General features: G+C 45.9%; 1 protein-coding gene across 1 annotated transcript in view; it reads right to left on the bottom strand.

The window, feature by feature from the left end:
* Positions 1-23,230, bottom strand: part of PTPRQ (protein tyrosine phosphatase receptor type Q) — a 794,911-nt gene that overhangs the window by 663,674 nt on the left and 108,007 nt on the right. The window contains exon 6 of the mRNA XM_073556964.1: positions 21,931-22,191. Coding sequence (XP_073413065.1) covers positions 21,931-22,191 — 261 coding nt within the window. The remainder of the gene's footprint in view (positions 1-21,930; positions 22,192-23,230) is intronic.

The raw sequence follows: 23,230 nt of genomic DNA, 5'->3' as shown, positions 1-23,230 counted from the left end.
CACTCCCACCTCAGACGCATCGACCTCCACCGTAAAAGGTTTAGATACGTCCGGTTGCACCAGAATGGGGGCTGAAGCAAAACGGTTCTTCAGAAGCTCAAATGCACGCACCGCATCCTCAGACCAGATAGCGAGATTGGTACCTTTTTTCGTCATGTCCGTGAGCGGTTTGGCTATAGTAGAGAAATTCTTAATAAACTTCCTATAATAGTTGGCAAACCCAAGGAACCGCTGGAGCGCTTTTAGATTACCGGGCCGTTCCCATCGCAGCACCGCTTGCACCTTCGCGGCATCCAGAAAATCGTTCAGGCAGCGGAATCTTAGGCTCTGCACCTGCACCAGCAGAAGCCGCTTGTACATTAGCTACAGACAGGCCCTGCTGCTGAACTGCCCCCTTCAACTCGGTGACCTGTACGGACAGCGCCGCCAACTGGCGGTTTATGGAAGTCATGGAATCCATGGAAAAATGTTAGGCCGATTATAATGTTATGCGGGGCTTAGGTCAAAGGAGGCTGACAAACCCGGGCCCCTGCGGAGTCACTCAAACTAGGGAAAACCCTGTCTGACCCTCAACCCAGGGTTTTTGCTAAAGGTGCAAATGCCTGAGCCTCCAGCCTCTCCTTATCTCCTGCTCAGCCCTAAGCTGAACCCTCCACCCTCCACCCAGTGAGTTGTCAAACCACCAAAGCCCACACAGTAATGACAGACAGGGAGAACTCAAACCACACCACGCCGCAACCACACAGGACAATACTATAATGTGAACAGGGCAAAACAAAGCACAAATATAGGAAGGCGAAAAGGTAACAACGGATCATACGACACCAGATATGAATTTCTCTCTCCAACACCTCCTCTCCAGACCGGAACCACTTGGCACAAAACACAAGCTATAATCGGCGAAGCCCACAGGCCAGCACGACTATTTAAAGACCGTGGGCGTGACCAAACATCCCACCTGATTTCCAGCTAGATTAACCCCAGATAACCTGAGTAAAATCAAGCCGGCGCCACTGAGGCTATAGTGGACGGAGATGGAACTACCGCTGCCTGCCGGACGCTGTGGTGTGAACAGCGTCCGACATGACAGTGTGTCAGTGATCAGCGCTCGACGGCTGTAGGACAGGTGCATGCATGACTCGTTTTTTCCATGCTTACACAAACTCAATTCAGTAAATAATAACGTAGTACAGTGCTTTGCAAATTAATTGGGACAAAGCATTTTTTTAAGTAAAATTGTAAGTTGGTTACCAGTCAGTGATTCAAACAAGTTTTAACTGCTTTGAACAGGTGTGAGTGCCTGTTCAAAGCAGTTAAAACTGGTTTAAATCACTGACTGGTAACCAACTTACGATTTTACTTAAAAAAACGCTTTGTTCCAATTAATTTGCACAGCACTGTAGATGACAAATACTACGGTATATTTTAGCACTTTACTAACTAGCTCAATTCAGTAAAAAATACCATACTAGATGACGATTACTATGGTATATTTTTACTCTTTACTAGCTAACTCAATTCAGTAAAAAATACTGTAGTAGATGACGATTACTACAGTATATTTTACTGTCCCTAACTAATCTAATCTAATCCTATCAACTAATCTAAATGATTTTATAAAATTATTTAAAAAAATAAAAACAACTGGAGGCGGGTCAGTGACGTTCGTCACCGACCAGCGCTCGATGGCTTTTGTGGTTCAAAAATAGTCAGCAAAAAAAAAAGTTGTGGAAAACAGTGAGCAAGGATCAGTGATTTGCGTCACTGATCAACGCTCGGCGGCTGCTGGATGCACGCAAGGAGGTGGTGCAAAGTGAGGGGAATAGAATAGACAGGGACAAAACAAGTCGCTGATCGATCATTTGTGCCACTGATTAGCTCTCGGCCGCTGCATGACGCATGGAAAAAACTGCCAAAAGTCGAGCGATCAAGTACTGATCAGCAATCAAGTATGGATCAGCGCTAGGCATCAAGGGTGGTTGGAGATGTGGGGAGAGTTGTACCTACAAAGAAAAGCCATAGTACAAGCACAATTATATTACCTCATGCTCCTTTTCCTCCAGCAATCTGGCAGCCAGGAAGTGCCCGATCCATCAAGATGTTTTTGCCAGTTTTGTGATGTAAAACACTGAAATGTCACAACATTTTTGCACAACTCAAAGCTTCGCAAAACTATTGCAACCTTTGGTGCCTTTATGCTAGCCTTGGCCAGCTCTGTCAAAGTGGATGGAGCTTGGATGAAGCATGGTGAACCCTGCCAGACAAATTAATCAAAATTTAGTCCACTTACGTGTAATAAATTACATCAGTGCACTCCAGTCCTTGAGTAACATTTCTGGAGGAAGCATATGCCAGTAAGAAGATGGGACTAATTCATAAGGAGGTGTACACCTCTTCATGAATCAAAAGTATCTACCTCAACCATGCTCTGTGAAAAAGACTGGTGAAAAAAAATTAGTGGTTTGTAGTGATGAGCGAGCATACTGGGGTTTTCCCAAGCCTGCTCGGATGTCCTCCGAGTATTTTGGCGTGCTCGGAGATTTAGCTTGTGTCGACGCAGCTGCATGATTTGTGGTTGCTCGACAGGCTGAATACTTGTGAGTAATGCCTGTTTGTTAGGGAATCCCCACATATATTCAGGCTGTCTATTAGCCGTAAATCATGCAGCTACAGTACTTTGACAAAAACTAAATCTCCTAGCACACCAAAATATTCGGAGGTCACCCGAGCAATGAGTATAATCGCTCATCAATACTGGTTTGAAGAATTGGGGCCCATGTGTCTAATTACAGCCTCCATGCACACAATTCTGCCATGTTGCTTAGGCTAGACACAAAGATATGTCATAAACAGAGATGAGTGAACCTTTTAAGGTTCGGTTCAGCTGGGATCGGTGAACTTCCCGATGTTCGCCAAACTTATCCAAACCCCAATGAATTCAATGGGAAGCAAAAGCTGCTAAAACAGCTCAAACTAGGGGCAGACATCAGGAAAAGTATGGGCTATGTGAGTGCCATTCGATTTTTACACACCCATGAAAATCCGACATTTCATTTGCCACGCACGGTAAAATCACAGCGTGACCCAACAGAATAGAATAGATAGAATACATACACTCACTGGCCACTTTATTAGGTACACCTGTCCAACTGTGTGTTAAGACTTAATTTCTAATCAGCCAATCACATGGCGGCAACTCAGTGCATTTAGGCATGTAGACATGGTCAAGACAATCTCCTGCAGTTCAAACCGAGCATCAGTATGGGGAAGAAAGGTGATTTGAGTGCCTTTGAACGTGGCATGATTGTTGGTGCCAGAAGGGCTGGTCTGAGTATTTCAGAAACTGCTGATCTACTGGGATTTTCACGCACAACCATCTCTAGGGTTTACAGAGAATGGTCCGAAAAAGCAAAAAAATCCAGTGAGCGGCAGTTCTGTGGCCGGAAATGCCTTGTTGATGCCAGAGGTCAGAGGAGAATGGGCAGACTGGTTCGAGCTGATAGAAAGGCAACAGTGACTCAAATTGCCCCCCGTTACAACCAAGGTAGGCAGAAGAGTATCTCTGAACGCACAGTGCGTCGAACTTTGAGGCAGATGGGCTACAGCAGCAGAAGACCACACTGGGTACCACTCCTCTCAGCTAAGAACAGGAAACTGAGGCTACAATTTGCACAAGCTCATCGAAATTGGCCAGTAGAAGATTGGAAAAACGTTGCCTGGTCTGATGAGTCTCGATTTCTGCTGCGACATTCGGATGGTAGGGTCAGAATTTGGCGTAAACAACATGAAAGCATGGATCCATCCTGCCTTGTATCAATGGTTCAGGCTGGTGGTGGTGGTGTCATGGTGTGGGGAATTTTTTCTTGGCACTCTTTGGGCCCCTTGGTACCAATTGAGCATCGTTGCAACGCCACAGCCTACCTGAGTATTGTTGCTGACCATGTCCATCCCTTTATGACCACAATGTACCCAACATCTGATGGCTACTTTCAGAAGGATAATGCGCCATGTCATAAAGCTCGAATCATCTCAGATTGGTTTCTTGAACATGACAATGAGTTCACTGTACTCAAATGGCCTCCTCAGTCACCAGATCTCAATCCAATAGAGCATCTTTGGGATGTGGTGGAACGGGAGATTCGCATCAGGGATGTGCAGCCGACAAATCTGCGCCAACTGTGTGATGCCATCATGTCAATATGGTCCAAAATCTCTGAGGAATGCTTCCAGCACCTTGTTGAATCTCTGCCATGAAGAATTGAGGCAGTTCTGAAGGCAAAAGGTGGTCCAACCCGTTACTAGCATGGTGTACCTAATAAAGTGGCCAGTGAGTGTATATACACATAGAATAGATAGATAAAAGATGTCAGTGAAATATATAATTAGTATAGTGCTTGTGTGGCACCCCTAAGGGTTCAGTCACCACAGAGGTACTACACCTCATACAGAGGTGTGATATCCCACTTCCCAGGTAAGGTGGAGGCACCTGACAGGACTCTAACATCTGCACCCAACACACCCTATGGTATAGCAGCAGGGCATCTGGATGTACCCTACGGGAGGATGATCTCAACCCTACCTGGGTGTTAAAGGGTGTTGGGAGGTGGGTGGAGCAAGTAGAATGAGAGCGGGAGAATAGGGTTTTAGTGGGGTGTCCGCCCTGAGGGGAGGAAGTGGAAGGACGTGTGTGAAGCAGCTCCCTGTCAGGAGTTGCTGGGAAGGAAGAGACTGAAGGAAGCTCCCTGAAGAGGGCAGGAATCCTAGAGGCACGGTACAGCGACCATACTGTCCATGGGGCTCGTTCCACGCTGGCTGACGTTGGGTGGAGGGATCAGGTCACAGTATAGGGACTGGCCCTAAAACTAGCGGAGTGAACAACAGACTCAGCTAGATCAACCAAAGGCTCCAAGCATTGCAGGTGCTGCAGCCAAATCCACAAATATTTGCTGAAAAGGCAGACAAATAAGATCCAGGGACCTAGAGGTTATTCCAGCCAAGATTCAAGTTTGCTGGCTTGGGACACTGTTTGTGAAGGTGCTGGACAGGAGGGAAGAAATCAGCACAGGGAGACGGCCAGGAAAACACACTGAAGGGAGTTCTGGAAAGGTGTTCTCCATTTGCTTGGGAATTTGCTGGACCTTTCACTAGAGATGAGCGACTTTGCCTTTTTTATGGTCGAGTCGGGTTTCATGAAACCCGACTTTCTCAAAAGTCGGGTCGAAAGAAATCGGCCAACTATAGGGAAAAGTCAGAGGCCGAATGAAACATGAAACCCAATGCAAGTCAATGGGGAAGCAAAGTCGGCAGGGAGTGGAGGACAGTAAACACACCTACAGTGCCCTTTTCAATGCCAAAAACATTAATTCTTATTACTGAAGCTTGTCAACCTTAATTTACTTCATAATAATAGTTATGCATTGAAAACTGGGGGTTATTTCGCTAAAGATGTGGGGGGGTAGGGCTGGCTCCAGGTTTTCGTGTGCCCTGGGCCAAAGAGTGTCAGTGCGCCCCTTTAACATATACCACAACTCATGATGCTCCGATACGGAACGGAAATATAGGTATAGTACAATGACAAATACTTCACTGCTTACATGACATGACTGATCTATTTTAAATTGTACAATAGCTCAAAAAAAGGACAGTATATTACTCCATACAGTATTATGGCCACCACATTGTGCGCCATACAGAATAATGAGCCCCATATATTTCTCCATACAGAATAATTGGCCACATATAATGTTCCACATAATGCTACAGTATATGATGGTCCCCATGGACGATGCTCCAGTGTGTTATGGGCCCAAATAATGCTCCACATATAATGGGCTCCATTTCTAATGCTCCAGTGTATAATGGGCCCCGTAAATGCTGCTCCAGTGTCTGATTTCCCCAATCTGGAATGCTCCAGTATATGATGGGCCTCATGGATGATGCTCCAGTGTCTTTTGGGCCCTAATAATGCTCAATATATAACGGGCCCCATTTCTAATGCTCCAGTGTATCATGTGCCCCATAGATGCTGCTCCAGTGTCTGATCTGCCCCATTTAGAATGCTCCACTATATGATTGGCCTCATGGATGATGCTCCAGTGTCAGATGTCCCCCATTTTGAATGCTCCAGTATATGATGGGCCCCATTTTTAATTAACCCAGGCATGGTATGTGAAAGGAGATCCATGGAGTAATCTAAAGTGTGTGCTGCCGCATCCTTCACTTTTGGTGTGGGTGAAGGACACAAGTAAAGTGATTGCTCCTGACCAGAAGCCCGCACTTATGACTCAGTGCTTGCATTTTAAACTTCAGAAGAGGAGGCGATAGAGCTGGAGGCTGTTTCAGCAATGTAAGCCAAAAACAGTTCCTGATGCTCCGGCTTTAAAAGCAGTCTACCTACTCCCAGAATACAGAGCCTTACAGGCCTTCCAGAGCTACACCATGATTCAGGCTCAACACCTTAGCTGCTATTGTGTTTTTGGCACTACCAGTAGATGCACCACTACCACCATCAGTACCAGGTGGTCCCCCGCGCCCACGTCCATGCCCTCTTCCACCATACTTCCTCATGTTTTAGAAAATTGACCCAAAATACCAGCAGATATATGGTACTGTATCAGAAGAGTACAGCTCTATACAGTCTAGGGATAACAGTAAATCTCTGTATATATTTCATGAGTCATACACAGACGCTCACAGGCTCAGTATGGATTACCCAATAAAATAAAAAGGTGAAAAAGGGTACAGTATCACCAGATACAAGGTATACATAATATAGTGTAAACATTCTGAATCTCCGTATAGATTTCAGGAGGCAGACACAAACGCTCTCAGGCCCAGTATGGATTACACAAGAATATGAAAAGCTGTAAATGGGTAGTGTAACACAAGCGTACAACTGTATACAGTGTTGGCCAAATTTGAAATCTCGGTATATATTTCCGGAGTCACCCTCAGACGCTCACTCAGTCTGGGTTTGACCATAATAAAAAATGTTGTAAAAAAGGTACTTGATAACAAGATAGCAAGTATATGTATATTATAGGGTACAATTGAAATCTCCGTATACATAGTCCTGTAGTCACTCTCAGATGCTTACTCAGTATGGATTTGATCGTAATACTAAATGTCGAACAAAGGTACTGTATAACAAGATACAAGCTGAATCGAGTATAGGGTAAAAATTGGTATCTCCGATTCACCGTATATATAGAAGGCGTAAACCACACACCCTCACTCACAATGGATGATACCATAATACAAAATTTTGAACTTGAACAAAGGTACTGTATCAGCAGATACCAGGTGTATCCAGTCTAGGGGTAATTTTAAATTTCCGTCTATACTTCTGGAGTCAGACACAGACACTCACAGGATCAGTATGTATTACACCAGAATTTAACAAGTAGAAAAAGGGAAAGATAGTCGTAGCGTACAACAGTATACAGTGTTATGGTACTTTTAAATCTTCGTATATATTTCAATCTCAGTAAGCCAGTCCAGACTCTCCGCTACTGGAAACTACATGGATACAAGTACAGACGGAAAGTCGAGTGTTAGCAGAAATTTGGGAATTACTCACCGTGGGAAAACCTCCCTGTACATGTTGCAGAGGCGATGCTGACCCTCAATTACTGTGTCTGTGGACACAGCGAAAAAGGTTCTTTGTGAAGAAAGGATTGCTTTATCGCAGTAGCGTGGATCACATCACCGTTACTGGTCTCCATCAAACTGTGGTCACAGGGAGAGATGTATACATAGTCCTCACTGCCTATCATGATGTGTCTGGTCATTTTAGAGTGCAAAAGACAGAAGCCACAGACCGTAGGCGATTCTATTGGATTGGCATGAGAGGAGACATTGAAAAATGGTGGCAGGAATGTCACACGTCTGTGACTATCACAACTGTGAAAGGTGATCATAAAGCACCACTGCATACGCTTGTAAGTTGACGTCCATTACAAATGGTAGCCATTGATCATCTGAAGGTAGAGGCCAGCAGGACAGGGCATAGCTACATCGTAACAATCATCGATCAATACACCAAATTTCTAGTGGCCGTCCCTGTGAAGGATTTAACTGCCCAGACTACACAGCGGTGGAGCAGGGAGAGGTAAGTATTGATACTTGCAAGTGCTGTGGCCATGACCAAGCAGGGGGGCACACTCGTGGTCAATGGTACTGGCACAGAGCCCCTCATAATACGCTGGTGTGTCTGACGGCGAGTGGGCCCCCCACCATCAGAGACACTGTATTGTACTATGAGGGGCCCTGTTCCAGTGCCATCGGCCATCTGTGGGCCCATCCACCTGTTCAGAGCAACGACACTTGCCCGGGTGCGCCAGGTGTTGACCCCAGCCTTTGGGGGCGTGGCAGCCCACTTAGGGAGGTTTAAAAAATGGCATATGTTGATGTGTTGGCTGGACATTCAGCTGCTGCAAAGGGCAGAAAGTGAGGCAGTTTTCTAGCAACCTATGTGTCATCAGGGGAAGGTGGGACAAAATCCTTTGAAACCCATGCATGGTTCATTTTAATGAAGGTTAGATCATCAACATTTTGGGTAGACAGACGGGTCCTTTCTTCTGTCAGGATTAATCCAGCAGCACTAAAGACTCTTTCAGATAACACACTAGCAGCAGGGCAAGCAAGCTCCTCTAAGGCATATTGTGCCAATTCAGGCCAGGCGTCCAGTTTAGAGGCCCAATAGTCAAAGGGGAATGACCTGTGAGAACATCAATATGGGAGGAGAAATAGTTTGTAACAATAGTTGACAACTGCTGTCTCCTGTCACTTTTAATTGATGCAGTATTAGCAGTCGTGTGAGCGGTACTTGAGAAATCATTCCACAACATGGTCATTAAACCCCTGTCTCCAACGTCACTTCAACTGTGTGCAACATGAATACCTCTTCCATTGTGCCCACTACGGCTCGTGGGTGAACCAGCACCGCTGCTGTGTGCTGGGAAAGCCTCAAACAAACGGTTTACCAGAGTTGCTTGTTTGTTAGCCAACATTATCTCTAGGTTCTCCTGTGGCATGATGTTGTGTAATTTGCCTTTGCAGCGTGGATCGAGGATGCTGGCCAGCCAGTAGTCATCATCCCTCATCATTTTGGCAATGCGGGGGTCCCTTTTTAGGATCCGCAAGGCATAATCGCACATGTGGGCCAATGTTCCAGGTGTCAATGATGCACTGCCAGTGGTGGGTGGAGGAGCACTTTCTGGCAAATCCACATCCCTACAGTCACGCACAAACACTGTACCTGACCTTGGAACGCCAACATTTTCTCTTGCCCCCTGAGAAGCATCCTCGTGCCCAAAATAATCATCCCCCTTCTCCTCCTCCTTCTCCTCTTCCTCTTCTTCCTCCACATCATCCAGGACAGTTCCCTGACCAGACAATGGCTGACTGTCATCAAGGCTTCCCTCCTCCTCCGCTGCAGACGCCTGATCCTTAATGTGCGTCAAACTTTGCATGAGCAGACGCATAAGTGGGATGCTCATGCTTATGATGGCATCGTCTGCGTTTACCAGCCGTGTGCATTCCTCCAAACACTGAAGGACTTTACAGAGGTCGTTCAGCTTTGACCACTGCACACCCAACAATTCCATGTCTTACCTCAAACTGCCTGCCCATGTATCCTCCCACAAATGCATTACAGCCTGCCTCTGTTCACACAGCCTCTCAACCATGTGCAGGGTGGAGTTCCAACTTGTTGCAACGTCTAAGATTAGGCGGTGCTTGGGGAGGTGGAGCAATCGCTGCAGCTTCTGCATACGAGTGGAGTGGACGTTTGAGTGACGGATGTGCGAGCACAGTCTTCGCACCTTATGGAGCAGGGATGTTAACTCTGGATAATTATTAAGGAAGCACTGCACCACGAGGTTCAAAGTGTGAGCCAGGCAAGGTATGTGTGTGAGTTTTGCACGGGCTATGGCTGCCACAAAATTACGGCCATTATCACTTGCCTGGCTCAAGATATAGACTGCCCAGCCATGACTCAGTTTGTCGCTGCAAGTAGTCGGCCAGTACCTCCGCGGTGTGTCTGTTGTCACCCAAAGACAACATCTTTAACACAGCCTGCTGATGCTTACCACTAGCTGTTCGATAGTGGGACTGTAATGGTCAACGTGTGACTGGACACACCGCCTCCAGCAGGGCGAATTTATGACGCACGCGACCCTGGACACACCGCCTCCAGTAGAACGAATTTAAATAATAAGACATGCAGCCGGATACACCGCCTCCAGCAGGCGAATTTCAGAACTACACGTGAAACTGGATACACCGCCTCCAGCAGGGCGAATTTAAATAATAAGGGGAAACACCAGGAAAACAATTACAATGGTGGGCTCTGCGATAGGGAATGGGGACGTGGAGACCTCCTACACTCCCCTGAGTCAGTGTCTCTACACTCCTACCGATCCCTAGGCCGGTTCCGCACCGGGCGCCGCTCAGGATACCTTTAAACCCTAGCTCGCCCTGCACCTACCCCTTTCTAGTGAAATGGCCGGTGCAGAGACTAATCCCACCACTGCACTGAAACACACATAAAGGAAAGGTACAAACAGGGAAACACCACTTAGCTTTGCTCTGTTGCTCTTGCTCCCAGCAACAGAGTCCATCACCAGAATGCAGCTTTCCTCCTGAATAGCTGCCACCAAGCTCTGTCAGAGCTGCAAGGAAATCCCCTCTGACTCCTTCTACACCAGCACCAGGACTCTGACTGTGTTGCAAGGAACTCTCTCTAGCTCCTTTCTCCACCAAGGATGGTTGGAAATGAACACTATCACCAACACCAGTGAGAGCACATGACACACCTTTATAGTTAAGCCAGAGGAATCACACCTGTTAGTGATTCCCATGTAATGACGCTAACCACCACCAGGGGCAAACTAGAACAAAAGACACCACTGTGTAATAATCCTAATGGCCACCGGGGGCAAAACCAAACTTAAGCACTCAGCTTAAGGGAAAAAAAGGTTACATGTGCTTTTAACTGTCATCATCCAACCTGGATCATGACAGGGACACCTTGTGTGCAACACTGCCAGCTGCGGATGGAGTGCTCGTGCGACTGCGCTCTGTGGACGAGCTTTCGCTGATAGAAGAGGAGGAGGATCGAAAGCCTACAGCCAACTGTTTCCTATACCGTGGGCTAGGCAGCACTGTTCCTCCACTGCTGTCCCCAGTGGAGCCTGCATCCACCACATTAACCCAGTGCGCAGTAATGGACACGTAGCAGCCCTGGTCATGCCTACTGGTCCATGCATCTGTTGTGAGGTGCACCTTTCCACTCACTGACTGTTTTAGTGCATGGACAATGCAGTCTTTCACATGCCGGTGGAGGGCAGGGATGGCTTTTCGAGAAAAGAAGTGCCGACTGGGTAGGTCATAGCGTGGGACAGCGTAGGCCATGAGGTCGCGGAAAGCTTTGCTTTCAACCAAACGGTAGGGCATCATCTCTAACGAGATTAGTTTGGCAATGTAGGCATTCAAACAAAGTGTACGCGGATGAGAGGATGAGTAATTTCTTGTCCTACTCAGAGTGTCAGGTAGGGTGAGCTGGACTGGAGAGCTGCATATGGGGGAAGTAGCAGTGGACTGGACGGAGTGAGAGGGGGTTGGTGATGGTATTGGTGGTGATGGCCTAGAATCAGTGTTGTTTTGCAAAACCATTGTGATTCCCTGAGTGCTTTGGCCTTGCGACGACACCTCCACATTTAGTGCTGGTGGTGTGCTTAACAGTGGCAGTGGTCTTACAGTGGGGGAAGCGATGGAGCATTGCTGGCTCAATTCAGTTGGAGCAGGTGCACATGTGCTACCTGAGGTTTCGTAGTCCGTCCACGCTTGAAAGTGCATGTTGATTAAATGTCTAAGCATGCAACTGGTATTCAAATTTCTGAGTTGTTTACCTCGGCTAAAGGTCCTTCCACACTTCTTACTGGTAACCTTTGCCTCATCAGTAGGATTTTGGACAAAGAAGTGCCACACTGCACTCTTCCTACTATGGTATACATTTTCTGGCCTTGCACACTGTGCTAAGTTGACCGTCTGGCCAAGCTATCCTGCAACTCTTTTAATTTTTGTTCCACGTTTTTGGAAAGCTACGGGCCTGGCAGATAACCGCTGCTGCGATGTCAATGCCTGCTGTGGATCTGTTGTAAGTTCATTTTCCCCTTCACCATTGAGGTCTGATGAACTCCCTCTTCTGGTGAAGGAAGGTATTGAGGCTGATTACCAAGCACCTGGGTATGATGATGATGACTGGGTGACGGGAATTGCTGACTGGATATAAGGCAGCCGACGCCCTTCTGCCTTGCTGGTGATCTCTCTGAGGGATTCTAGGAGACCAGTCTGATTCCTGCTCCTCAAAAGCTAAGTTTTCTGCACTGCTTTTTGCATTTGTGTTTTGTTTTGTTTTGCCTTGTTTTTCCTGTCCTATTTAGTTAGCTTGGGCCCCATCTTTTGCTCAGCCTTTCTTTCTATCTGTGTGAGTGTTTTTTCATCTTGCTTCACTGTCATTATATGTTGGGGCTGCCTATTGCTTTGGGGTCTGCTCTGGGGCAGTTTAGATTTCCCTTTCTGTCTTTAGGCTATGTAGTTCTCCGGCTGTGATCGAGGGGTCTAGGGCACCATAGAAACCCCCCACGGCTACTGTTAGTTGTTGATAGGTTCAGGGGTCTGCAATCCAATAGCTGCCAACTTCTCTGGTTTTCTGGACTTAGCTAGTATTTCTGTTTTTGCCTCCTACGGTGACTCATTCTTAACAGAATCACCAGCCATACCGCAGATCCTAGGGTACTCAATAGCAGGAAAGAATTGTAAAAAAAAAAAAAAAAGGTGTGTATATTTTTTTATCTATATCTCTGAGGCTATAGGGGGAATTTTTTTTTCTCTCAATGGAGATAAAGCAATTGTGTGATCGTGTGGAGCAGCTCGCTGCGGAAGTGCGGGGAATTTCCGCCTACCTTGCTCATTCACATGCTGCTGAACCAAAGATCCCTACTCCTGATGTGTTTTTTGGGGATCGGTCTAAATTTTTGAATTTCAAAAATAATTGTAAATTATTTTTTGCCTTGAAGCCTAACTCGTCAGGGAGCTCCGCGCAGCAGGTTAAAATTGTCATCTCTTTGCTGCGTGGCGATCCCCTGGATTGGCCGTTTTCTTTGAAACCAGATGATCCTATTCTGACTAATGTGAATGCATTTTTTCAAGCCTTGGGGTTGTTGTATGGAGAACCTAATGCTATTGATCAGGCTGAAAAGACCCTGTTGGCATTGAGCCAGGGTCCAGATTCTGCAGAATTGTACTGTCAAAAATTCCAAAAGTGGGCGGTCCTTACTACCTGGAATGATAATGCCTTGGCAGCTCTCTTTCGGAAGGGTTTGTCAGAAGCCGTAAAAGATACTATGGTGGGATTTCCTGTTCCCTCTGGTCTTGACGATTCTATGTCATTAGCCATTCAGGTTGATCGGCGTTTACGTGAATGCAGGACTGCAAGAGAGGTGTTGCCACCTGTTGAACAAGTGTCTGAACCTATGCAATGTGATAGAGTTTTGTCCAGGGAGCAACGTCAGGAGTTCAGAAGGCGTAATAAGCTGTGTTTTTTTTGTGGAGATGCCTCGCATATTATTTCTGCCTGTCCTAAACGAGAGAAACATTTTGCACACACGTTTTCTGTGGGTGGTGTTCAACCTAAGTTTCTTCTGGCAATTACTCTGATCTGCTCCCTGTCCACATTTTCCGCCAAGACTTTTGTGGATTCGGGAGCAGCCCTGAACCTAATGGACTTGGATTTTGCTAAACGTTGTGGATTTCCGATGACACCTCTGCGGACGCCTATCCCTTTGAGAGGGATTGATGCCACTCCTTTGGTGAAAAATAAACCTGTTTTGGACCCAGGTGGTAATGCGGGTCGCCCCAGACCATCAAGAAAATTGCAGATTTTTGGTGTTGCATAATTTGCATGATACCATTGTTCTGGGGTTTCCCTGGTTGCATATTCATAATCCAGTTTTGGATTGGAAATCTGTGTCTGTGGTGAGTTGGGGTTGTCGGTGTGCCCTTAGTGAGGCTCCGGTTTTTTCCACCTCTCCTCAGTCGCATGATGTTCCTGACTATTTGGCGGACTTTTATGATGTATTTAGTGAGAATGAGTCTGCGTCTTTGCCTCCTCATAGGAGTTATGACTGTGCAATTGAACTGAGCCCGGGGTGTAAATTTCCCAAGGGTCGGCTCTTCAATTTATCTGTACCCGAGCATGAGGCTATGCGATCCTATATTAAGGAGGCGTTGGAGAAGGGTCATATTAGACCATCCTCTTCACCCTTAGGTGCTGGGTTTTTTTTTGTGGCCAAAAGGATGGTTCATTAAGGCCTTGTATTGATTATCGTGCCCTCAACAAAATTACTATTAAATATCAGTATCCGTTACCCCTGATTTCGGATCTATTCTCCAGAGTTAAAGGTGCTTGCTGGTTTACCAAGCTTGACCTCAGGGGGGCGTATAATCTTATCCGCATTAAGCATGGGGATGAATGGAAGACGGCGTTTAATACTCCGGAGGGACATTTTGAGTACCTGGTGATGCCTTTTGGGCTCACTAATGCCCCTTTTGTCTTCCAGTGCTTCATGAACGACATTTTCCGAGACTTTGTGGATACATTTTTGATTATCTATCTGGATGATATTTTGACCTTCTCCAAGGATTGGGATTCTCATGTGGAACATGTTCGGACTGTGTTCCGGATCTTGAGGGAGAATTCCCTGTATGTCAAAGGATCGAAATGCCTTTTTGGGGTACAGAGGATTTCTTTTTTGGGATTTATTTTGTCTCCGTCAACTATTGAAATGGACCCGGCCAAGGTACAGGCCATTTATGATTGGGTTCAGCCCACTTCTTTGAAGGCCCTCCAGAAATTTTGGGGTTTTGCTAATTTTTATCGGAAATTTATAGCAAAATTTTCTAGTATTGCCAAGCCATTGACTGATCTGACTAAGAAGGGTGCTGATGTGTTGAATTGGTCTCTGGAGGCTGTTTCTTCCTTTAAGGAGCTGAAGCGAAGATTCACTTCTGCCCCGGTTTTGCGGCAACCTGATGTCTCACTCCCGTTCCAGGTAGAGGTGGACGGTTCTGAGATTGGTGCAGGAGCTGTTTTGTCCCAAAAGGATCCTGTAACATCTAAAATTAATCCCTGTGCTTTCTTTTCCCGAAAGTTCTCTCCATCTGAACGTAACTATGATGTGGGGAATCGGGAACTGTTAGCCATGAAATGGGCATTTGAGAAATGGAGACATTGGTTGGAGGGAGCTAAACATCAAGTCGTGGTCCTCACTGACCACAAGAATTTGATTTACCTGGAGTCGGCCAAATGCTTGAACCCTAGACAGGCTAGGTGGGCCTTGTTTTTTTACACATTTTGATTTTGTGGCCTCTTTTCTTCCTGGCACTAAGAATGTCAAGGCTGACGCTCTCTCTAGGAGCTTCTTTGCTGATTCTCCTGTGGTGACCAAACCTGCTACCATCTTTGGCGAAGGGGTAGTTCTTTCTGCCATCTCGCCCGATTTGAGACGTGCTCTGGAAGAGTTTCAGGAGGACAAACCTGAGAGTTGTCCCAGGGGAAAGTTGTATGTTCCTGACCAGTGGAAGAAGAGGGTGATGTCTGAAGTTCATTGCTCTGCATTGGCTGGTCATCCAGGTATTTTTGGTACTAGAGATCTGGTGAGTCGGTCTTTTTGGTGGCCCGCCTGGTCTCGTGATGTCAGGAATTTTGTGCAGTCCTGTGGGACTTGCTCCCGGTCTAAACCTTGTTCTCGCTCTAGTGGGTTGTTGATGCATTTGCCGGTCCCCAGGAGGCCATGGACCCATATTTCAATGGATTTCATCTCTGATATGCCTGTCTCTCAGAGAATGACTGTTATTTGGGTGATTTGTGATAGGTTCTCTAAGATGGTTCATCTTGTACCACTCCCTAAGTTCTTCCTCTGAGTTGGTGCCCCTGTTTTTGCAACAGGTGGTTCGCTTGCACGGGATTCCTGAGAACATTGTATCTGACAGAGGAGTTCAGTTTGTGTCTAGATTTTGGAGGACTTTCTGTTCCAAGCTGGGGATTCAGTTGTCCTTCTCCTCTGGTTTTCACCCTCAGACCAATGGGCAGACGGAGAGAACAAACCAGACCTTGGAGTCGTATTTGAGATGTTTTGTCTCCGCTGATCAGGATGATTGGGTTTCATTTTTGCCCTTGTCCAAATTTGCTTTAAATAATAGAGCTAGTTCTGCCACTTTGATGTCACCTTTTTGTTGTAACTTTGGGTTTCATCCTCGATTTTCTTCAGGGCAGGTGGAGCCTTCTACCTGCCCAAGTGTTGACACTGTGGTGGAGAGAATGCACCAGATCTGGGACCAAGTGGTGGATAAGTTATCTCTCTCCCAGGAAAAGGCCCAGCGGTTTTCCAACCGACATAGGACCATTGGTCCCCAGTTTAAGGTTGGTGATATGGTTTGGTTATCATCAGAAAATATCGCTATGAAGGTGGCTTCTCCTAAGTTTAAGCCTAGATTTATTGGACCTTACAAGATTTTGGAGATTATTAATCCGGTCTCTTTTCGTTTGGCTCTTCCTGTCACATTTAAAATCTATAATGTGTTTTATAAGTCCTTGTTGAAGAGGTTTGGTGAACCAGTAGTTCCTGGGGTGGCACCTCCGGACCCTGTATTGGTTGAAGGTAACATGGAATATGAGGTAGACAAGATACTGGATTCCCGTCTGGCTAGACGGAGACTCCAGTATTTGGTTAAGTGGAAGGGTTATGGTCAGGAGGATAATTCCTGGGTCTCTGCCTCTGATATTCATGCCAAAAGATTGGTGCGTGCCTTTCATCGGGCTCACCCTGATCGCCCTGGTCGCGTGGATGAGGGTTCGGTGACCCCTCCTCAAGGGGGAGGTACTGTTGTGAGTTCATTTTCACCTTCACCATTGAGGTCTGATGAACTCCCTCTTCTGGTGAAGGAAGGTAGTGAGGCTGATTACCAAGCACCTGGATATGATGATGATGACTGGGTGACGGGAATTGCTGACTGGATATAAGGCAGCCGACGCCCTTCTGCCTTGCTGGTGATCTCTCTGAGGGATTCTAGGAGACCAGTCTGATTCCTGCTCCTCAAAAGCTAAGTTTTCTGCACTGTTTTTTGCATTTGTCTTTTGTTTTGTTTTGCCTTGTTTTTCTGAATTTCTGCCATTCCCTGCTGGGGTGAGTTGAATTCCTTTTTGCTCTGTCTTCAGAAAATACCTGAGTGCTGATATAGTGTTTTTGAAGCCTAGCGTCTTCAGGGCCTTTTTCCCTATCAGCCTGTTGGCCCTTGTTTTGATAGGGTTTTTTGGCGGATTGCAGACAGCAGCTTTCCTATCCTGTCCTATTTAGTTAGCTTGGGCCCCATCTTTTGCTCAGCCTATCTTTCTATCTGTGTGAGTGTTTTTTCATCTTGCTTCACCATCATTATATGTTGGGGGCTGCCTATTGCTTTGGGGTCTGCTCTGGGGCAGTTTAGATTTCCCTTTCTGTCTTTAGGCTATGTAGTTCTCCGGCTGTGATCGAGGGGTCTAGGGCACCGTAGGAACCCCCCACGGCTACTGCTAGTTGTTGTTGATAGGTTCAGGGGTCTGCAATCTGATAGCTGCCAACTTCTCTGGTTTTCTGGACTTAGCTAGTATTTCTGTTTTTGCCTCCTACGGTGACTCATTCATAACACGGATCCTTCTCCTTATCTGAACTATTGCCGGCGCCACCCTCCTCCCCTAATGGATGCCAATCTGTGTCAAGAACTGGGTCATCCATCACCTCCTCTTCAAAGTCATCTGCACCTTCCTCTATACCTTCCTCTGTGTCACCGTGTAAGGTGGTATAGTGTGCGGGAAGGGGCACCTGAGTTTCATCAGGGTCAGATTCTGGCTCAATAGACTGCGAGGGCAATGTAGTGCTCTGGGTCGATGTACCAGCAGAATCATCTAGCACTGGCTGTGCATTAGTGTACTCCATGTCAGATTCATCTTGGACTGTGAAATTCTGGATTTGACTGGATAACCCAGGCATGGTATGTGAAAAGAGCTCCATAGAGTAATCTGAAGTGTGGGCTGCCGCATCCTTAACTTTTGGTGGGGGTGAAGGACACAAGGAAAGGTGTTTTTCCTGACCAGAACCCTGCACTAACGACTCCTTACATGCAGGTTTCGAACATTCAGAAGAGGAGGCAATAGAGCTGGTGGCTGTTTCGGCAATGTACGTCAAAACTTGTTCCTGATGCTCCGGCTTTAAAAGCGGTTTACCTACTCCCAGAAAAGGCAACCTTACAGGCCTTCTTGGGCCAGATGATGACACAGGCTCAACACCTCCTGCCTTAGATGCTATTGTGCTTTTGCCAGAACCAGCCGATGCTCCACCACCATCAGTACCAGCTGCGCCCCCCTGCCCACGTCCGTGGACTCTTCCACCATATTTCCTCATGTTTGGGGAAAATGTACCAAAAATACCAGCAGACAGATGGTACTGTATGAGGAGCGTCCAGCTGTGTAAGGTGTATTAAAAAAATTAAATCTACGTATATATTTTGTTAGTCACAGACGCTCTCACAGTATGTATTGGACCGTAATCCAACAAGCAGATGTACGGAACTGTATCTGAAGTGTACAGCTGTATACGTTTTTTGTGTAACTAACAATCTCCGTATATGTATTTATGGAGTGTCACACACACACGCTGACTCTGTATAGATGTGACTGTAATGCGAACGGCAGATATACAATACTGTTTGAGAATTGGACAGCTCTATACAGTGTCTGTATGGAAAATTGTCAATCTCCATCTATTTGTATACGGACTGACACATGCTGTCTCTGTCTAGTTATGACCGTTCTCAAACAGCAGATATGCGAAACTATTTGAAAAGTGGACAGCACTCTAAGGTGTAGGTCTGGAAAAATGGAAAAACTCCTCTGCTTTTTTTTCCAGAGTCACTCACAGATAGCTTCTATTTGTTCATGATACAAGGTGGTTCACGGTAGTGTGTGAGGAGCGTACACCGCTATATGGTGTCTGTATGGAAAATTGTCAATCTCCGTCTATTTGTATAGGGACACACGCTGTCTCTGTCTAGTTTTGGCAGTAATCAAATAGCAGATATATGAAACTGTTTGAAAAGTGGACACAACTCTAAGGTGTAGGTCTGGAAAAACTCCTCAGCTTTTTCTTCCAGAGTCACACCCAGATAGCTTCTATTTGTCTGTGATATCAGCCGGTACACGGTAGTGTGTGAGGAGCGTACACCGCTATACGGTGTGTGAAAAAATGAATGCTCAGTAACTCACCAGGGCAAAATAATAAAAGTTGGAGTGCTTTGAAAAAAGTAGTTTGAACAGCAGTATGCACACAGCAATGCAGCTAGCAGGTAGCCTTAAAAGGCAGCCTAATCACCAACGCTGCTGCACACAACAAAAATCCTCCCCTTTCACTGCACACTAACTGTACAGTGAAAAGCGCTATCAGCAGAAGCAGTTTTTTTTTCTTCTTCCCTGCCTAACGCTCTCCCTGTTCAGAATCAGCAGCAGCACCTCTCCCTATTCTAATATCGGCAGAAGTAAGATGGCGGTCGGCAGTCACATCCTTTTATACCCACTGTGACGCCACACAAAGCCAGCCAATCACTTCAATGCCCTTCTCTAAGATGGTGGTGGCCGCTGCCCATGTCATCATGTTGCCCACAGTGTGCGTCCACCTTCATTGGCTGAGAAAAGGCGCTGGAAGCATTATTTGAAATGCGACTTTGGCGCTCTGATCGGCGACCTCATGGCCGACCTCACGCTATGGTCGGGTTTCGATCGATGAAACCCGACTTTAGCTAAAGTCGGCTATTTTTGAATTTGACCGACCCGTTTCGCTCAACTCTACCCTTCACCTGGAGGATGCAGCACCAAGCGGGTATTCGTGCACACAACTGTGCGTAAATCTTTGGAACTGCACTCAACTGTGCTCTGAATTCTTTCTGCAACACCTACTCAGCACTGCTACATCTACCACCACCAAATATACATCTCTTCTATCACTACCACCCTGGGACAAAAGCTCTGCTTGTGGAGAGCTATTCCAATTCTGCTGCATCACACCATCAGTCCCAGAGGATCTATCCTGCAGCGCTGGTCACCTCTGACCAGAAACCACAGGTGGCGTCACAAACATTTTATAACAAACTCTTATCTCCCTTGCAAATATTCCCTTTTTATTGAATGCCCAGGGCCACGGCCCGGGTCACTACCGCTGTGACACATCCCCTTTGAGACACCGGCCAGGTACTGAGTAACCCATGGCCCTGGGGGCGATCCACTTGCATAGTTTACTGTACATGTATTTTATTACTAAATAAATTATTTTCTGAAAAAGTAGTGTGGGCTCCCACAAAACTTTATTAACCAGCAGAGGGAAAGCGTTCAGCTGGGGGAAGATCTTTATAGCCTGAGAAGGGGGGTAATACCTATGTAGCTTCTGTGGAAGGTTGGTTCACTAAGCTGCTCCACGAGTTTGACACAGGAACAGTTTATGTTAATGTTAAAGAGTCTGGGAGGTTTATTGCTTCATAAACCATAAAGCCAAAATAGTAACAAAAACACAGCCTTTCTGGCATGAAGGCAAATAAAAAGTCCATAAAAAGGCCTTCCCAGTATGGCTTCTACCTTCTGGGACAAACACACAGCATAGCTCTCACTGGAGCTTCAGCCTGGAGGCTTCCTTCCTCCAAAACAGAGCAGAGAGAAAAAATCAGTGGCTGGACATTTAAAGCCCTCCAATCACATCCTTGAGGTGGAGATATGGTGAGTAGGCATCCTGCCCATCTCTTACATCTGCTCACCATGAAAGCCAGACCCTGGAAATGACTGATTTACTCTCAGCACATACTATGCTGGAGGAAAACTTATGGCTTTCACATCACACAGGATAATAACTTTTGTGACCCATATCTCCCCTCACATAAGGTGCCAGAGACCCTGTCACACTTCCCAGGCTATTAATATCAGTTCACAGCTGTATACTTTTCCCACAGCAGGCATAGGCTAATGGGAGCAGTAGTCTCCCATCAGCCGACGTCTGTGACCTGCGGTAGGTTTATACTGTGGGTTACAGTCACATCTGCGGACCCATGATGACATCTGACTGCGTGACCCTGCAGTGCTCTGACCGGTTGTAATGATCTTACCGACAGTAACGTTACCGCCGATCAGAACCACCGGTGTTTCTCGCGCTGTGATACAGATGACAGCATGGGAAACACCATAGGAAGTCCTCAAAAATGCAGTGTGTGCACACTGCCTTGAAGTCACAGAAGAGCGCTGATGCCACATGTCTGCTTTATATATGGAGAGGGACATGTGCCTTTGGCAGCAAATGACACAAGCAGTTGTGTCTGGACGTTGTCGATGGTTTCTGCGTCCTGATTGGCTGCCAGAATCTCCACACATTATGTTAATTAAAAAAAAGAAAAAAAAAAGAATAAATATTAGTCAGCTGTTCCTCTGACCTCTAAAACCCCCCTCCCATCATCACACATGTCCCCCCCCCCAACTCATCCTACAGCACCACTATCCTAGCCAAAGTTCTAGCAAAAGCATTAGTGGAAACTCAATAATTTACCGAATTTTGACGATTGAGGAAAATGCTTGTGAATCTGAACAGAAATCTGTAAAGTTCATGCCGACTTTGAGACTGGGGAACCTTTTCCTAACAAGTTCGCTCATCTCTACTCAAACACAAGAAATGTATATATAATTTTTTCCCCAAGTGTACATGTTTCTTTCTTATCTGCTTTAATTTCTAGAGAAATAAGCAATAAAGGTAAAATAAACAATAAAGGTAAAAATGATTTGAAAAACAAGAAGATTGAACAAACCTGCAACCAACTGTACAGAGGAAGAATCCCCAGGAACTTTCCCTTTCACCGTTTGAACTGTGAAATTATAAATTCCACCAGGATACAGATGGGTTATTGTACACTGTGGTGCTGCTTTGGAAAGGTTCAAGTCTCTCACATATGTTTGGTTTTTAATTAGAATTCTGTAATGAGTAAAACTGCTTTCAATTTGGTCCCATTGCAGAGTAGCAGAAGTGGTATTAATTGCTTTAATAGATAACCCACAAATTCCAGAAGGTCCTGCAGGTAAAAACATAAACGTGTACATGGAAGAAACATTTTCGCATTCTGAATTTCTAAATGTACCCACGCAAATGTATGTGATATGGTATATATATCTGAACTGTAAGAGTCTGACTTTGGGGACCTCAATTTTTGAATGATTCTAATTAGTAATGGCAAAGTCCCTGGTTCGATGTCCCCAAAATAACAATATCAAGTTAATGCTCCCTCTCATCCAAATAGTTGAATTAATAAAAAATTCTTGGACTTTTCAGCGCAGAGCAAAGATTCTTACACTTTTTTCTCCCATGAACTTTCTGGACTAATTGAAGCTACATTGAAGATTATTAAGGAAGGTGAAGAGTTCTTAGACAAAGCAGAATTATCTCTTCATGTTACAGTAAGAGAAAAAATTCAAAGTGCACCTGAAGAAACAGAGGAATGGAAGCATGTGACCCAGAGAAGCAGGGGGATTGGGTGATAGTCAGCACCCATACTGCTCAGGAACCAGTACCAGGCTCTCAGAGTCACCCTGGATGGAGAAAGAAAAATGTTGTGAAAAAGAAACGGAGAGTTGTGGTCATGGGGGATTCCTTGTTGAGAAGAAAAGAGGCAGACCGGATATAACCTCAAGAGAAATGTGCTGTCTTCCAGGTGCAAAAATTAAAGATGTGTCTGACAGGATGTCAGGACTCTTCAGACCTACAGATGACTACCCATTCCTGCTAATACATGTGGGGACAAATGACACAGCAAGAAACGACCTGGAAGCCATCTGCAGTGATTTTGGAAACTTGGGTAAGAGAGTGAAAGAACTGGGAGCGCAGGTGGTCTTCTCTTCCATCCTCCCAGTGGATGGCCATGGAACAAGGAGGTGGAATAAGATTCTGCAGGTGAACAACTGACTACGTTGATGGTGCCATCAGCAAGGATTTGGATTTCTGGATCACAGAGTGAATTACCTATACAATGGACTACTTGCTAGAGATGGGGTGCACCTTACAAAGTGAGACACAGATTAGATAATAGAAAAATCTTTTTGACAGTGAGGGTGATC

Source organism: Dendrobates tinctorius, unplaced genomic scaffold, assembly GCF_039654945.1.
Source record: "Dendrobates tinctorius isolate UK_male_01 unplaced genomic scaffold, ASM3965494v1 ptg000241l, whole genome shotgun sequence".
Classification (NCBI taxonomy): domain Eukaryota; kingdom Metazoa; phylum Chordata; class Amphibia; order Anura; family Dendrobatidae; genus Dendrobates; species Dendrobates tinctorius.
This window is presented reverse-complemented; position numbering and strand designations above follow the sequence as displayed.